General features: G+C 29.0%; 1 protein-coding gene across 1 annotated transcript in view; it reads right to left on the bottom strand.

Annotated features, from left to right (window-relative positions):
• The window catches only part of LOC129983945 (probable ATP-dependent DNA helicase HFM1), a 68703-nt gene that overhangs the window by 3230 nt on the left and 46125 nt on the right, over positions 1-19348 (bottom strand). Inside the window, exons 21-28 of the mRNA XM_056093677.1 lie at positions 18414-18499; positions 17643-17726; positions 14337-14494; positions 12331-12434; positions 7534-7601; positions 4328-4364; positions 1318-1505; positions 272-383 (exon numbers count right to left, since the gene is read on the bottom strand). Of these exons, the coding sequence (XP_055949652.1) occupies positions 272-383; positions 1318-1505; positions 4328-4364; positions 7534-7601; positions 12331-12434; positions 14337-14494; positions 17643-17726; positions 18414-18499 (837 nt within the window). The remainder of the gene's footprint in view (positions 1-271; positions 384-1317; positions 1506-4327; positions 4365-7533; positions 7602-12330; positions 12435-14336; positions 14495-17642; positions 17727-18413; positions 18500-19348) is intronic.

Here is a 19348-nt window from a genome sequence, read left to right as displayed (position 1 = left end):
AATGAAGTTTTTTTTTTTTTTTTTAGCATGGAATTAAACTTGAGCATTGATTAACCACAGGTGTAAAGTTTGTATAAATATTCTATTTTTAGCATTTGTGAATGAATTGAAAAGTAAATCATTCAAAAGCATCCAGATTTGAACAATTTTATCTATTACAAGCAATAAAAAATATTCTAAATTTGTGTAGAAACTGAAGTTATGTGGAATAATGATTAAAGAGGGTGTGGGGCAGAATGGAAATCATATTATAAAAAAGTGTATATATTACTTTCTTCAAGCCATTCTTCATCTAAGGAGGGGGTTAAACATTCTTCTGGGAGTTGCTTACAAAGACTATTAGAAGTTGTTTCAAGGAACTTTTCTTTTGTTTCACTTTCTAACTGCAGAAAAAATTTTATTACTTTCAGTAAGTTATTAATTTTTTTATTTATCAAATATATTAATATATCAATAGAAGTGGCATTTTTAATTTTAAAATGCCCAATTTCCATCATGTGTTTAAAAGCTATTAAATAGGGGCTAATTTTATATTATTTTTGAAATAATTCATTATTACTTTGGTTAGATATTTTTATTGTGATTTAATTACGTTTTATAAAGCAATTAACACTGCACTTTGCAAAGTTGTTAAGAAAAATCTACAGATATACTATTCGCATGTTACATTTGTTTCGCGTTACATTAAAAAATATTGAAATAATTCGCATGTTACATTTGTTTTTTAATACTACATTAAATGCTTCAAAGAAATGAAGAAAGAACATTTTTAGATGTCCTTTGCAAATTTTTGCTTTATCTTTATTATAGTATGCATGCTTTACAGAAGTTACTATCTCTTGATTCTTATATATATATCTTTTTTTTTTTTAATTATTTTATGTGTGTGGCTAATATTAAATGATTATGTGATTGTAACTATCAATTATATAAATATTATAATATTTTTAAGAAAAAAATTGTTCTATCAATAATCACTCAATGAATAAACACTAATTAGTGGTTTTTACAACATTGGGCAGTTGCAATTTGATTTCTTTGCTATACAGTTTTCAAATTGATTTTGTTCTTTTAATATATTTGTGCATTCAACTTTTCTTTGAATTATTAAACATTTCTTAAAGGGCAGAATTTTCCATGTTTATTTTCAACATATGTTTTTATTAAAAGTAATGAATTTATTTATAAATAAGTGCATTTTTTTTTCTTTTTATAGTATAAAAAAGATTTTTTAGTTGTATATACAATTACATATAGATATACACTTACAATACATGAGCATGATCATGATACGCAACAAATGGGGTAATTTTCTACCTTGACTTTTTTCGATGGAAATGCGTTCATCTTGTTGTGCAGCTGATCCATGAAGTTCTCAACTTTAGTTTTTTTAGGAACAGTGGTATGCACTTGAACTCCAGTTTTGCAACAGAAATGGCCACAAGCTATTTTATTCAGGCATTTATGATAACAAGCTCTTTGGTTCTCATTCGTGGAATTATCAACTGTTATAGAAATAAAGGACCAACAAAGAACATTTTTTTAATTAAAAATATTTTTACAAGGAATTAACTTCCAGCTGAAGAAAGCAAATGTGTATTTCAACTAAGCAAAAATAGTTTTACAACATTCAAAACAATATTTTTTTTTTGGTTATTAATTTTTTATATAATAAAAATTTTGAGAAATTTCTGAAGACAAGTTATAATACATTTTTCGTATTATAGTACTGCATACTAGTACTTATTATAGTGCTGTATTTACTTACTATAGTAATACATGGAGTACACTCTTAAAAACATTTCATAAGATTTTAATGTAAAATAAATCTTTAATTTCTAACAGACTATTTGGACACAAGGGTATTAATAAAATCATCCATGGGTAAAAGTGTCTGCATTAAATTGTGAATTATGTTAGGAAAAAGGTTCAAAATGGGATATTGTTCTTTAATTTACAAAAAAAAAAAAAAAAAAAAAAAGTTAACTATTTCATGTGTTTCCTAAATTGAATAACAAAAATATCTTTCCAACTATGTATTTAAGTGTAATGAAATTCAAAAATACTAGTCAAATTATGGTCAAGAGTTTAAGGTTTTAAGAATAAACTTCATTTGCACCTAAAAAAACATTATTTATGAGGAAGGCTAACTGATATGACCTATTATTGCCGAAGTTAAAATTTTAAAACTGCAACTTTTCCTTCTTTTTTTTTTTTAAACGTGAAAATTAAGTATATATATAGATATATATATTTAAATTACGTGAGTACTGCTCAGCAGGCAGCTTATTTAAAAGAGTGAATACAGCTTCTTTCCATATCGTTCTCGGCCTTCTTTAACTCTTAATGCTCATTTAGAATTGCATCAAACCGCATAGCATATTTAGTGTTAAGAAATGAAAATTATGGATTCAGGAAAGAAACCAAGAATGTTTTAATGTGATAGTTTAATATTTCCAGAATTGATATCTTTTTTAAGCTACAGAACTTTGAAGTATTGTATCAGGTTTAAAAGCACAATTTTAGATTTGAAAGGAGATTTGATTTCCTATATTTCAATATTTTTCATGAATTTGCACTTAGAAAGAAGATTGTGTATCCATAGCCTCTTAGAATAGAATACAAGTTTAGAAAGATTAGATACAAAGTTGTAATTATTCAAGAACTTAAGAGATTTGTAGTTGAGTTCTTTTTGAAGTGATTTTTACTATTTCAAAACGTAAATGTATCTTCAAGCACTACAAAGGTTCCAAATATATATATATACATATCTTAAACATAATGTACATCAAAATTTCATAACTCAAATTAATAATTGCAAATATTGAATCGTGTCACCTATCGAAGCTCTTATGTTTAAAAACCATAGTAATTATTTAATGCAGTAATTTTTAATATTTTTATGTATATTTCTTCTGTTTAGTTGCATATTTTCACTTGAACAAAAAATACAAAGAAAAGATATTGTATTAAAAAAATTCGAATTGAGATTTTCAAGAATTTTCTTGTTCAGATTCTTCCCGAATCTGAAATACTTATTGTTGGGAATATGTCTTCTGTCTATCTCTGTGCAAGATAATTCAAAAATATTTTGAGCTCAACGAATGAGTAGCTAGAGCTAAAAAATTTATATTTTTATCAAATTTTATGATGAAATCCATGTAGAAGTAATCTATCTGTCCGGCTGTAAACGTATAGGTGAACGCGATACCTGCAAAACATAAAGAACTTGATAGATAAAATGGGATTCACAGGTTTAGCATCTAAAATGTAGATCCTTATCAAATTTAGAACCAAATCTATCAATGGGTTGATTGTCTGTACTTTCGTTTGTATGTAACACGAAAACTCAAAAGTCCTATGACTTAGATAAATGAAATTTAGTCCACAGCTTTAGCATCTAAAATGCAGATTCTATCAAATTTTGAAGCAAATTTGATGAAATATTGACTGTCTGTCTATCTGCATTTTGGCAAGCATGTAACTATAATAACTCAAAGATGCAATAGCTAAATAAACGAAATTTGGTATGTGATCTTGCAACTGCAATTGCAGTTCTAGAATGAAATTCTAATTGCAGTTCTCGTGGAAAAAAGTGCTCAAAATATATATTCGATTTTCTGATAGCGATTAATCGTCTAAATCATCAAACATTTACACTAAATTCAGTAAAACCGCTGGATTCACACTCGTAGTTGATGTTTCGTAATTTTTGTTCTCCAATGCCATGCGATTAATGCACAAGTTGCAGCTTTATTTACTGTTCTATGAAGCGCATAATTCGCATGGGTGGGATTCTAAAAATAAACATCTGAACACTCCTGGCATTTTCGGGCTTGTCTAAGTTCCACACTTTTATGAGGGAGGGGGGAGAATTAATACCTTCAGGCGAGAAAGTTCGGAGAGACTACTCTCGCTTGTTTCATAAATAATGCCTCAGACAATTATCGTAAATCACAATTACTGTGCAATTGATATTCGCCTCTTAAAACATTATCGTTGTTAATTGTGTAGAATAATCTGTCAGTATATATATATATTTAGAAGATGCTCGATATTGAAGAAAATACACATCCAGCAAAATATTGTGATGTGAGGGTCTATCTTGATAAAATTCTGGTGAACAATGTTTCAATGACTATCACAAATGTTGTATACGAAGAAAAATGTAGCATAACTTTCCGCATAAGCTTTGGAATGAAGCTTGATGGCTTTATTTTTATTGAGATACAAAATGTCCATTGCGCATATTTATTATTTTTGTAGTTTTATCTATAATGAAAAAATAATAAAAAAGACAGACTCATTACTTGACAAGAGTTCTCACCTTGGTGAATATTTCTGAGGATTTTATTGTCGGTTTCCTAAAACAAAAATGTGTATTTATGTATTCAAACAATATTTACACCACAAATATACTTACAGAGTATTTTAAAGATTCTTAGACAAACTTTAATACTATATTAGGAATGCAGAAACAATTTATATTTTCATTAAAACACGGGTTTAAACTCAAAGAAGGACTTCGTTAGGTAGTCTTCCAATGGTTTTCCAGAGCTTCAGCACACGTTACGTTATTTCAAAACATTATTTATTAGCATATTTAATAATATTTATGGTCATTTACTTCTTAATAATTCATGATATTACCGATTGCATATTAAATAGGTGTTATCTTGATATTGCTAGTGGCATTTTGTTATCGAAGTTAAGACGGGAAACTCTATCCTTTTCCGAAACATCTCAAAATTAAAACGTTGAGCTATCAGTGTCCCAGCACTGAATAACCAAAAATGTGCCCATCGTCTCTGTGCATCGTGAATCGTCTCCGCACAAAGAAAAACGTGGGGAGTGCTGCAACGGAACAAAACTAATCCTAACCAAAGGCAGAAGAAAACTCTTAGTTTTTTCCCTCCTTAACTATCTAGTTTCTATATGGGTTTTAATATTCCGGCGAAGGAAATGTTATCAGCTTAACATGTACAGTAGTTCATACTGAGGTCTTTTTCTTTTTATTCCTCTTTAATCAATCCTTCAGATAACATATTAGGAGAAAATAAACATATTTTGGAGGGTTGTTTTGTTAATAGAGAAGATGAACAGCGTTTTTGTTGCGAAATTCTTTTGTCGGTACTTATACACATATATATTTTTTTAATTTAAGGATTTAGAAAAAAAAATTAAATGTTGCTAGCTTAACTAAGCTAAAATGCATAAGAATCACTGTTTCACAACGAATTTAAAAATTTTTATTTTATATAAATTAACAACAGTTATTACTTTCTCGTTGCAAAGAGGGATTTGCAGCTGTCAAAAAAATTCGACTTCCAAGATTTTTATAAATCTGTTCATTTTATTGAGTTTCTTAAATAAAATAAATTTTTTAGCAAAATCTGTCTGCAAATATAATAGTTTATAAATGCTACAACATAGAAGAATAAAATTTAATATATGTCTTTAAGCCGAAATGATACTTTTCTAGAAAATATTGACCGAAAGTTTAAAAAAAATATTTTTTTAAGTCATTCTATATATCCTTGAGTGTGTATATGGGTATACAATAACTGAAAAAAGGCTTGGACTAAACAGATGAAATTCGCCTCAGGGTGTTTACTATTTGAATTCTAAATCTGTATCAATTTTTAAATAAGTCTATCGAAGGATTGACTGTCTACCTTTTAAATGTTTGTTTCTATGTCAATACGAGGACTCATGAATGTATCAATGTATGGATGAATATTATTTTTCATTATCTGCACTTTAGAAATTATAGATAAATTTTTTATGTCTAACCATTATCCTTTAGTTGGGGAGAGTGGCCGTGTGTATATAAATACGGCAACTCAAAAATACAGTAAGCATGATGAATTAATTTCGATTTATCATGATATCCAAACTATAAATGTCGTGCCAATAGGACAATGATAAGAGATTCAAATGCAAATATGATTCCCTTTACAATATAAAATTAAATCTAAAACGCGTCTGATTATGTGAGTATTCGAAAGAGTCGAAGGAAGAACATTGCCATTAATTTGGATAAATAATATATTTCAACCTTGATGAGCCACCACTGGATTTATTATTTCTTAAGCAGTCTTTAAAAATATTACTTTATTTGGGGCGAGGGTTTTTTTTTTTTTTTTTGTGTGTGTGTGTGTGTGTGTGTGTGTGTGTGTTTGTGTGTGTGTGTGTGTGTGTGTGAAAGTAAAAGGTGCTTATAAGAGATAATTTTAATTAATAAAGACGTTCTACAGGTTTTGTTTGAAATGTTGAATGAAAAGAAAGTGGAACGTATTAACAGAAAAATTGAAATTCTTTCTTTTGTAATAAATATCAGTGTATAGACTATTTGATGTTTTAATTTCAGAACATCCGGATAAATATTTTTCAAAGTATTTTTGAAAAAATATTTTTAGATTTCCTTTTGACAGTAATAAAATAATATCGATTTTTATTTAGAATAAGTTTTCAAGAAAATTTATTCTAAAGGCAATCTTATGTAGATGGATTCTGATGTCACAATAAATGACCGAATTTACAATATAAAGTGGCTGCACGAACTCCCTTTCTTTAAAACAATTTGATTAACTGAAAACTTATATAAAAGGTAGTTAATGTTTAAAGTGATGGCATTGGCTAGAACAAATTAGTTCCAGTTTGTAGTATCTAAATTTGAATATAAAATATTAGAAATTATTTTGCATTCAAAATAAAACCATATAATATACAGTACACTCCCGAGTATCCGGTTCGCGATTTTTCGGCTTCTATACAATCCGGCCTAGTTTTCTTTTATCATAAATAAATGAGGAAAACAAGGCGTTGCATTAACAACATTTTCAAGGCATTGGAAGCGACCGTCTGCTGCTATTTTCCTACGTGTCATGTGTAAAATACAAGTTGTGACAGGAAAAGAGCAGCGTTCTGCTCGTTGTTCATTGTTTCATCAGTGGGTAGCTGACCTCAATTGTTATTTAACATTTTTTAAAGTATACAACAGTGAAGTTTACAAAGTTAATGTTAAAATGGGAACAGTTTATATCCTTTAACTTACTTTTTCTCTAATTAACTTTTGAAACATGCGGTGCAGTATATAAACATATATAAACTACCAATACAGAGCTTTCTATTTTAACTCGGTACGTTAACAACAACTGCTTCTATGATTCACCACGGCCGCATTCACTATCTATGTGGCTTAAGATAAATGGAGGGTTTAGTACTCAGTAAGATGTAAGAAAATACGTTTTATAACAGTGAGTTTTGGTATAAAAACTTTGTCTTCTTGGTATTGGTGGGCAAAAAGATGAGTTCATCGGCATATCTGGCCTTTTTATTATTCAGCCTGCCCTTCCGCCACATTAGGCCGAATGCTCGAGAGTGTACTATACCATAAAACATACAAATTCACAATAACTTGTACAAAAGTAATTTTTCTTAATCGTTACTCTTGCCTTTTGATTTAGTACAAAAATCTATTGAATTCTTATAATGTGACTTTAAATTAAATGAAAAAAAAAAATATATTACTTTAGTTATGACGTGCAAGTTCTTAGCATCATACTGAATCACGAAGGATTTGTGAACATCCAAGCCCACTAGAAAAGAACTTTGTATTAATTTCAATATTGAGTATGCCTTCTACTTATGAAAAACTAAACGCTACATTGAAAGTTGAAGGATCTGTATTATAGATTTTCCACATATTAATGCAAATGGCCTCTAGAGAGAAGAATTAAGAATTTTCTTAAATAATGCAGTATACGAAGCCCATTATTTTGTTCAAACTCCGATGGACAATAAAAAAGACCTATGGAGAACAAAATGATTTTATTACCATAATTTATGTACATTTATGGTTATTCTTCGAGACAGTCGCTGTAAAGATTCGCCTATTTGTCATATTGATAGATCAGGTTCAGGCCAATGTTTTTCAAAAAGTATCCTGTCCTCGAAAAACATTGGCGCGGCATATATAAAATAAGTCTTGCAGTTCTTTTGAAGCTCGTCATTAACATGGAGCTATTGTTTTGGCATCCTAATCAGTTTTTTTCAAATCCAGGAAGAGATGAAAGTCACTCAGCTCTAAAGCACTTTTTCCATGAAGGGTGACTGTCACTACAGAAGATTTTGTTCAATGTGTTGATCATGATCAATCGACTATTCATGCAAATAAATAACGAATTGGTCGACCAGCATGTCAAAATTGTGACTTTGTAAGGTGAATATTTAGATATTCCTGTTTCATGTTTTTTTTTTTTTTCTTAAATTTTTTTTCAAGAACCAAGCTAATAGCTTCAAAGGCCCGTTTCACATACGTTAACACTCTTTGAAGGGTGGGTGGGGGTGGGGGTAGGAAACCTGGTCCATTGGTATGACAAAGACCAAATTTTCATTGCCATTATGACGAAAAGTAACCATAAATCGTACATAAATTTTGGTAATGAATTCATGATCCATCGGTTCATGGGGAGAAAACAAAGACATCGTACTTTGTAAAATATTGGATGTATTAACTTTATGTAAAGATTTAAATTATGATTTAAGTTGTCAGTTTTCGAGTAATCTATGCGTCTTCTAAGTCGCGTAAGAAATTCAAGTCGGTAAATTAGTTTATTTTTAGAATAGAGTTTTGTTTTGAGACTACATGAAGGCTATTACAAAAGAGGCCCCATAATTTTGTGCTATGGTTAGATAACAAGACGACATTTAGTCTAACCCTTTATCTGAATTTCCACACCTTATTAACGTGAGGAGGATGTTTCATTGTGATAATTAGATTTATTTTCAAGTTCACATGCGTAGCAAATCATTGATGATGTCACCAATAATGCTGCAACAGAAACAATTTATTAAATTGATCTTGAACTATATCTGGCGTATTTATTTTTAATAAAAAAAAATTCTCTTTCAGTTTTACTTTATAAGATTTAGTGTAGCTAAATTATAAAATATTTAAAACTTTAAGAAGCATTAGTTATTTTTTAAACGGTTGGAAAAGAAAAAAGAGGGGGGAGGTAGTATTTTTTTCTTATACATCAATTATATGATGAATTAAAATAGTATGATGCCATGAATTTGATCAAGAAAAATATAAAGTTAAAAAAGTTAATAGGTAAGCTTGTATGGACATAAAATTAGTTTGCTAACATTTTATCACCTATTAGATTGTATGAAATATCCAAGCTTCTTGTGCCTATTAAAATATAGTACCAAACAATACCTTTAGATAAGAATAAAATGCCATTCATGAACTCTTAATCGGACGAAGTGAATCATCTTCTTTCTGAAGTATATAAAATTAGAAATAATAAAGGGTTTTATGAAAGCACTCCATCAGAATACTCTTACTTTACAAATATGGGACAAAATAAATGAATAAAAATGACTATCAAATAAATAAATAAATAAAAATGTTGTTAAATGTTAGATTTACGAAACGATCCTTATTTCGTGAATACCATGAATAAGACACAACAAAATGCACAGATCTCATTTTTCTTTTCTGCCAAAAATATTCTAGGCAACCCCAAGGCTAATAATTATTTTGATAGAGTTAACAGCTTCAAGAACCTTTGTTTGCAATATGAGCATCCCATTATTTTCACAACTATTTAGATAATTTCCCAGAAGATTTTGACTGTACTAGTGAACGATCGTGAAGGAAGGAAGGTAGCGATCTCATCAGGTCTATTAAGTCCATTGAGGATCAATAGCAGGGCAGAGGAAATACACATATGATGGCAAATTACAATTGAAATATGCAAAAAGCTTGTGTAAATAGATTTCACTCAAGAATGTCAAACAAAAGAAAGATTGGGAGTGGAAGAAAATGAATTTTCTTTTTCTTTTTATTTCCTTTTTTTAATTTTTAATTTATTGTGCATTTACAGAATTGTGTTTTTTCTGTAATAAATAAGTAATTCTACGTAGTTATTATGGAAAATTTTTTAATTTTTGGCATATTTCTTCCCTATTAGCACAAAATACCTATAATAATTTTACGATTGCTACACGATATTGCATTCAGAATAATGGGGGACATCGTAAAGATATCTTACAATATCTTATGCTCAGGACCGTCCATATGGGGGGGGGGGGTATGCGGTGGATGCTATGCATTGTGGCCCCGTGATTGAGGGGCCCAAACAAGATCAAGAATTAAAATAACCTTCTGAACAATGGAATGTTCGTCTGAAAAATTCGAAAAATATAATTGTGCATCATTTGGTGCATAGATCACAAGAACAAATTATTCCTGCTTTAGGAAGTGACGTCCTTAACAAGATTAAAGACGATGTATAAGCCACTACGTACTACAGTATCCAAATGGATTCTACTTTTGATATTTCCCATAAGTAACAAACTTCAGTTCCTATAAATTTTGAAGAGAAAAAATTAACTATAAATAAGTCCTTTATAGGGTCTATTGAAGAAACTAAACAGGACTCAGAAGGCAAAAACTATTGAAAAGATTAAGTGAGCTAGATTTAAATATTATGAACTGTAGAAGCCAGGCATACAACAAGGTAGCAACATGAGAGGGAAATAAAAAAGTGTATAATTTAGAATAATTACTCTAAACCCTCATGCAATTTATGTGCCTTGCCCATCGTACTCTTTTAATTTATTAATTTGCGATGCCGCTTCCAGTATAGTAAAATAAACAAATGGTAAGCAAAAGTTTTTGGATTTTGCAACTTTCTTATTGCTTACTTTCTGTATTAAAAGATGGCAAATTCTACAAAAGCATTTAAATGTTAGTCTTGAACCATTATGCAATCTCTTTGGGAAGCCAAAATTGATTCAATTAAAGCAGTGTATATACAATGTGAACAAATTTGTAATGCCCCCTAGAAGAATTTATTGACGCGAATAACGATAATATAGCAGTATCCGAAATTAAAAGTCAATTGGATTCAATATAAGAAAGGCCATTTATTTTATGTTTAATAGTATGGTTTGGAATGTTATCCAAAATTAACACTACCAATAAACTATTTTAAGACAAAATAATTATTCTTGGATGATTTAATTAATTTAGTTAACAAAATTATAACTCAAATCCAAAATTTAAAATCAAAATTCAACACATTTTTAGATGAAGCAAAATGGATACCACGTAAATGGAATATTTCGGAACATTTTCCTTAAAAACGAATTCGGAAAAGAAAAAGATTATATTCCGAAATAGCAGAGTTGGAAATTATAGAAAACCCGATCAAGGAATTTCGATGCCATTTTTAATCTGTAATTCATATTGCTATTGTACAGATAGAAGATAGATTTAAAAATATTTTAAATTAATCATTGATATAAAAACTTAAAAAATATAAATCAGAAAAATGTTCCAAATTTTTTTTTAATTTTTATAACAAAGAATGTAGATAAAAACCTAATTGAGAAAATTGGTTTACTGCGGGATTTGATTTTGATTGAAGGGCATGTAAATAACTCACAAGATATGTTGCAATGCTTACTAAATAATAATTATAATGAGTTATTTCTAAATGCCTTAACAATGTTAAATTTTTCTTTACGTTGGCAGTTACCATAACTAATGCTAAGAATTCTTTCAGCTAATTAAAATTAATAAAGAATTTTCTTTGATCAGTCAAATGTGCAGAATGTTTTAATGTACTTGCTATCCTAAGTATCGAAATAAAAAATCCTGCAAAAAGTTGTAATTTTTCTGATGTAATGAATAGCAAAACAAAATCACGCATTAAATAAAAATGCAATAGTTTTATATATTCATGTTTGTAATTTTTTTTATAATACAAAAAAAAATGCGAGGCGCCCCAAATGGTTTCTTGCACCCAGGCTCCTTTTTGGAGAAGGCCGGCTCTGCTTATGGTAATAGGATAAGCTAAATTTAATGTGTTAACTTAAATGACACTAATATCATATGATACAAAAAAGAATTTTTTAGAAAAATCTAAAATTATATTTGCGTTTGGAGTTTGAAATGAACATAAAATAAGTTTTAAACAATCCACTTCATCAAAATATGTGTTGATTTGTGTTATTTGCTTCATACAATCCGATCTTCATGTAATGTCTGTCTACCTTGTTCAACATATATTCGAGGAATGAGTAATTTTTGCCATATATTTAATTTTGTTTTATTACCTAAGAGCCATATTACCAAATGCGAGGCAAAAATCCTTGAGAAATAAAAACATTCAGCTGCTTTTCAGTAACATTCAAACTTTTTAAACAGATTTAAAAGATAACTTATACAGGATTTTCAGGTCATCTAAAGTTTTATTAAATATAATATTAATATATGCTAGTCTTCTTGTTAAAAAGGATGGCCTACAATACCATAAGAATCACTAATCCAATGAATATGCAGATTGTCGCCTTTTTGGGCTCTGGGGACTTCCAGCCTCTTGGACCACAGACCCATCTCGAGCAGCTGGAAATCTCTGAGAAAAGAAAGGTGAAACAAAAAGTCATTATAGAAGGATAAAAATATAAACATAGGAATAATCAATCATTATTAAAATGAATAATTTCTTCGAAAGTTTTTAATTCTTCAATGTTGAAATATCGATTAGTGATGTCAAAAAAAATATCATGAAATGATATAGCATGATACTAATAATTTGCTCATAAAATATTCAAGTATAAATAATGCTCTAATTTTTTCTATTATTTAATTATTATTTAAATTGAAATATAATAATTTCAAAAATAATTCTTCAAGTAGAACAAAATATACAGCTAAGAAACAATGAATAAATATAGTTTTCAGTTTAAAATGTATTAGATAGAAATATTGATAGGTCAAATAGTAACAAGTCTTTCGAAAATTAATTCTGATCAAATGATGAGTCCCATATGCCGCAAAAAGATACTGCCTGTCTGGTTCATATATTTTACCAAATTGACTATTATGTAACAATATAGAATTGATATATACCTAATCTTTTAAATATGAATATGGAATGAAAAGTCAATCAAAATATGTTATAAATGTTATAAAAGGATAATTGTAGAAAAAACGATGTCCACAAAAGTTGGTATTTTCAAGGGGACGGGGAACTCTATTAGGCATTTTTGCGAATTTTTCACTTAAAGTTCTGAAATGTTTAGGCATATGTATTAAAATACAAATACATCAAAATTCTTTAAAAATTTTTTGAAACGAAATATTATTATTAAGAAATTAAAAAAAAAAGCATAATTTTTTTTAATTTCAAAATATTCTAAGCGACTCGATTTTTAATTTTTTTAAAAATTATTTTTCCTTATTACTCAAATTTATTTGGAAGGAAACTGTGTATGATTTTGTTATTCCAATTAAATGCCAACTTTTAGAAATATATTTATCTACACTTTACTGAATTTTCATAAGAAGTTTAGGCTTTTCGGAACTAAAATTGACCATTAACTATCTAAAACAACTCAAAAAATAAAATGCCTTCCTTATTTGCTTTTAATGTTTAACAGGAATCTTTATTATCAATTCCCTTTAATTTCTTCAAAAATGAAGACACTTGGAATGTTTCAAATATATTTAAATCTCATTACAATAGCATTTTAAGGATAGTAATTAAAATGTGATTTTTCAATCTTGGCTTTTGAGATATTCATTTTATTGAACAATATATTTTATAACACTATTTCAGTTGAACAGAAACATATATTTTTTGGAGGAAGCGATATAAATAATATTTCATGTGTCTGCCCATTTTTGCTTATTTTAAAGTCCCCTGTCCCCTTAAAATTATGAGTCAATAATATCTGTCAGATTGAAGTTTCTTTTTTGAAACTACTCTTGATCTATTAAGAACAGATGTTGTCATTTTGAAATTAGTTCGAAAACGAGGAAAACAAATGAATTATTTCCACTTCTTAAAATATCTACATATTTCTTCTTTCATCGCTTCCAACAGCACATTCAATATGCGACAAGTCCACTTCGTATAATTGAATCCACCGATTACATAACAAATGGCACTTCGAGCTCGTTGATAACGATATTTAATAATTGGAGTAAAAATTAAATTTAATAAATTCTGTGCAATGAAATATTTTCCTGAAAATATTCACTTGAAGAGGATCGCTGTCCTTAATTTTCAAATCAATAAAATAAAATTTTCGCTTTGATTAAGGCAAAATATTGCAAATATTTAATGAAATCTCTCTTAATAGTGAATTGATTTTTTTATACAGAATGAAAAAAAAAAAAAAAAAAAAAACAATAATAGCTTCTTTGAAAGTTATTATTGTTTGAAATTATGTTAGAGTACGATATGTATCATTACTAGAAAGCATTATAAGTTGATAATAATCTTCGCATCTTTGTTCTGAAAGCAACTCACTTGATTTTCTTAATCAGTATGATATTGTTGTCCTCGTTGCCTACCAACAAAGTGCATCCATGGTGGTCGTAAGTGGTTCTTCTTTCCAGCAAGTCATCTCTGTTACGGATGAATACGTTGATGCAAATGGAAGCACAAGCACTTTTGTTACTGAAACTCTGAGGAAATAAGATTTCCCGATTATGAATTGTTTCAGGGCACAATAATTCAACAAAATATTTTCTACATTGGTCATATTTATTCGAAGAATTTGACTCAAGATCTTACATATTTTTAATAAAAAATCGTATGTAAATTTGTATTTTAAAGAAAAAGCCCTGAAACTCTATCAATTCATTATATAAATCCTGATAAAAAAACTCATATAGTTGTGAATGAAGGCTTCTTTTTCTTTTTATATTTCAAGCATCGGCTGTAATTCTTAATTGTTCTTAATACGTGGGTAGGATGAAAAGCCTGTCCTAGAGGTGACACTTCTAGAGTTACTTAGACTAAGGCACTACAGTGCCATCTTTGTTTAATACTTCTTGCGTATTTCCAAAATATTTGTGTTTGGATGTTTTTATACTGTGCTTTTTTAAAATGCTCTTCTTTTGTTTTTAGCCCAGTATGAAGAAAAATGAAGTGCGAGCTGTGATAAAATATTTTTTGATAAAAGGCTTATTTCAAGATATTATCAGATATTACAGCTGAGTTAGATACTAGACAGGGGGAATCTGCTCCTTCATTCACAACTGTTAAGACATGGGTTGCAGATTTTAAACGTAGTCATACAAGCACTCCGAAAGCGGGGTGTTCTGGAAGACCAAAAGCAGTCTCTACACATGAAATCGTTAAAAAAGTTCACAAAAATATTATGAATGATCGCCGATTCAGAGGTTGCTGGGTCTCTTGGTGTACTCAAAGAGCGATCACATCATATTTTAACCAATATTTGAGTATGAGAAAGTTGTCAGCAAATTGGGTGCCGCGTTTGCTGACTTTGGATCAAAAATTGCTGTAAATGACGATATCGGAACAATGTTTAAAATTCAAACCCATCTTTTTTTTTTTTTTTTTTTGCGGCGTTTTGTTATTGTAGATGAGACATGGATTCATCACTATACTCCAGAGACCCAGTAACAATCAAAACAGTGGGAGCGAAGGACGAATCAGCACTAATAAAGCAAAAAGTATGCCATTAGCTGGAAAGATTATGGCAACAGTTTTTGGAGGCGCTAAGGAAACTTTATAGTTGGATTATCTAGAAAAAGGTAGGACTATCTGTGCTGAATATTATGATAATCTTTTAGATAAAATACATTCTTATTTAAGAAGGCCAAGAAGAACATTCTGTTTAACAAGTGTAGTGCTCCCGCCCACAAGGCTGTCATTGTGATGGTAAAACTTCATGAACTGAAATTTGGAATTCTTCTTCATGCTCCCTATTCTCCACGTATGTAGGTACCCTTGGAGTACAGCCTCTTCCCCAACATGAAAAAATTCTGACTAGAAGGAAATTCTGTTTGATACCAAAGTCATTTCAGCGCCATATACCTACTTTGAAATCTTTGAGACGAAAGCTCTTAAAGAGAAAGGGTCCAAGCATTGCCGTACCATTAGAGAAACTGTATATCTTTCGAAGGGAACTACGCTCAAAAATCATCAAACATAATTTTTTTTTCTTTTTAGGTCGGAAACTTTTCTACCTATCCTTGTAAAAGTTTTGAAACTCTGTTATACTTAAAAATAAGGTTTAATTTTGAAAGCAAGCAGGGTCAAGAATTTTTAAAGTATGCACATTTTCAAATACTGCTGCTCTTTCTAGAGATATATTTAGTTATGTAAAGATATAGAGAGAAGATTAGGGAAGTGCATGACGAAATAAAATTGAGACGTATGGCTTCTAAAATAATATTAAATATATGTCTATCAAAATTGAAATTTAAAAATATTTTTTTCAGGAAGTCATTATAACCAAGTTACACAAATTATTGAATTGAATTTTTTAGTAGCCATCAAATCCGATGAACAAAGTCAGTCATGAAAATATGTTTAGAATCTATATTATAAATTCAATGCCTTTATTTTAATTATTTCAATTTAATGAGATAATCTTGTCTATTTTTATAAATATTTCTTTTTGTTTTTACAATTCACGAGCTTCAAATTCGTAATTTTTGAATTGCTACTTTTTGCGTGAAGTCATCTTATCTAGTTATAGAAAGACAAGGGGTTTCCTCAAGAATGACTAGCTATGATTCTGTTGTATTGATAAACAAAATTTCTGCAGGAACTTAATTCTATTCTAAATAATAAAAACACAATTTAATTTTTTTAATAAAGGGGTTGGATGAAAATTGAAAAAATTTCCTCAAGGAAGTAATCCTCAAATTTCTAATTTAATTATTAAGAAATGAAAGTTAGTTGAAAGACAATCATACCAGCCTTATAATTTACGTTCAATTATTGTTGATTCCTAAAGAAAATATCACGCAAATTAAATTGGAAAAATAAGAAAAAAATTAAATAGTTGGCAATTATATACAAACAGATATTTGTGAAATCTGCAAGTGAAAAGATTTAAATTAGTAAGATTAAAGTTCAATTTCTAGTTTAGTTTACTTTGCGAGAATAATGCAAATAACGAATTGGCTAAGAATATTTGCGCTGCTTCAGTAGTGTTTCAATTATTTGCATGAACATAATTGGATAAGTGGGTATGCTGGATAATAAAAAAAGAAAAAGAATATATTGTGGTATAAAATAATGTCCTTCATGATATCTTCCATTTCAAGATAAAAAGAGGTGTTTTAAAGCATTTTTCAATGCTTATGAATCATTTCAAGATTGCTAATCTAATTTAACTGTTCTTCAGTTTTGTTTAAGTTATTAATAAGCTGAACTGTTTTATTGTCCACCATTTCACATTGTTCGTTATCACTTTCTCATTCATTGTACAAAAGTTAATGAAGGATCAGTAAGGATCCCAAAAACCATAGAATTTGTGTTGCCAGTTTTACTTGTTTGCTACAAATGATGAACAAAATAAGAAAGTGAAACTATTGACAGCAGTTTTAAATTTTTAATTAGTTCAGAATCGTTCTCGATTGGATGAGATTCCATTGTATTTTTTGAGTTTCTTATTATTCAGCTGTTTTCACTTATTTTAGATTTCTGAACACCTTGATGAAAAAACAAGATTACCAATTCTAGTAAAATAAATAGTGTCCTTGAGTTTTTAAAGGTGCAAAATAATAATTAAAATATCGCCCACAAATGAGAAAAAAAAAATCAAAGATAAGAGTAAAAAACAGCATGTCTTACCTGTTCAGCTTCGATTCCATAATTAGGTAAATGTTTAACGTTATCAATCAAAATGGAACCAAAAGGAGGATTCCGGTTCAGGATCTAGAATAAGATAATATCTCTTACTCAAATAAGCTTATCTTTAATTCTGATTTTTTTTTAGACTTTAGCCATAAAAAGAATTATTATTTATGGTGACAATTTTCGTTTGAAAAAAAAATATTTTCAGTACAGCCGACCCCCTTTCATTCACTGTGCGGGTAACCATTTCTCCAGACTTAAAGTCTTTTTGAAGAGGTCTGATCTCTTCCATGTACATATTTGCTGCTTTCCAGTTTGAAAAACATTATAATTTATGCTGGTAACGGTATTTAATCGTATTAATGGGTTAAACAATCCTTTGACGTTGAAATCAGAAATTTTTGTTTATTCTTTTTATATTGTTTTAGGAGAATAATTTTAATACCGTTATAAAAACGTATATATTCTTTCAAGAGAAAACTAATGAAATAATTTTCAAATATTTGTAGAAAAGAGATATGGAAGCGAATCTTGTTTTATAAAAGATAAATGCAAAAAATTCTTTCTTTTTTTATTTGGACTGGTTTATCTAAGTTATTATATGAAAACTAAAACTAAAATAATAATAATAATAATAATAAATAAATAAAATAAAAAATTACTTAACTTGTATTCATTGATAGAAAGTAAGTCAATGCAAGTCCTGAAATTAATGTAACATTTATTTGTATGCAAAAAGTGAGATTTATTCTAAACCAGTTATCTCACCAGCTCGAGTTCCCTGGGATTTGTGTTCGCCAAACTTTCAAAAGAACTAATACCTGCGTTGACTAGTACAGTGGACAATGTAACACCTATTAAAATATAAAAATATACGTATATTTTAAAATGCAATAAAATAAAATCAATTTCAAAATCTTATAACCTTAAATGAATAGTTCTTGTATATATATGCAAATTTATTTCGTGTATTTGGGAAACGGCTCTAACGATTTGGATCAAATTTGATATTTAAATAAAGTTTTGCTTTTAAAATTTATCTATATAGATATCTTCCCAGAAGAAACGCGATTTTACACACACACACATATTTTTTTATAACTAACTATTAGAGCCTTTTTCTATCTGCTCTCACCCTGACACTGTCATACAGCGCCATCTCATACATTTTTGTGGCACTTGCGGTGTTGCCATCTGATGATAACCTGCAGATACCTAAAAATGTTGTGAGATGGGGCTATAAGACATTATCCGAATACGAATAAGTTCGGCTCACATCTAATAGCAACAATGCAATTATTGTGTCAACCAATTCGAATGACATGTTAAACTAAGTGTATTCATGTTTTTTATGTATTTAAATGACCAGTCCATATGTAGGTAAGATTGAAAAATATTCAAATGAGATTCGAATCTAAATATTTGCACTGAAAAAACACGTTCTATAAGGGAAAAAAAATGACGAGCAAAATTTGGTCTCTCAGGTTTTTTATACTTAATAAGACCAGAACACTGCATAATAATTAATAGTCAAAATTAATCTATTCATTAAATCCTAAAAAAGGAAAGGATGTTAATGTTACAAAATTGGCAGTGTTTAAATGAAGGGTCATATATCAGCCAAGGTCATATATATTTAGGAAACTTGACAGTAAAAGCTTTAAAATCTTTCAAATCTAACGTTTACAGTAGTGCTTTCCACT

This window comes from Argiope bruennichi, chromosome 9 (assembly GCF_947563725.1).
Source record: "Argiope bruennichi chromosome 9, qqArgBrue1.1, whole genome shotgun sequence".
In the NCBI taxonomy this organism is placed as follows: Eukaryota; Metazoa; Arthropoda; class Arachnida; order Araneae; family Araneidae; genus Argiope; species Argiope bruennichi.
Note: the sequence above shows the minus strand (reverse complement) of the source record. Positions and strands in the feature narration are given on the sequence as shown.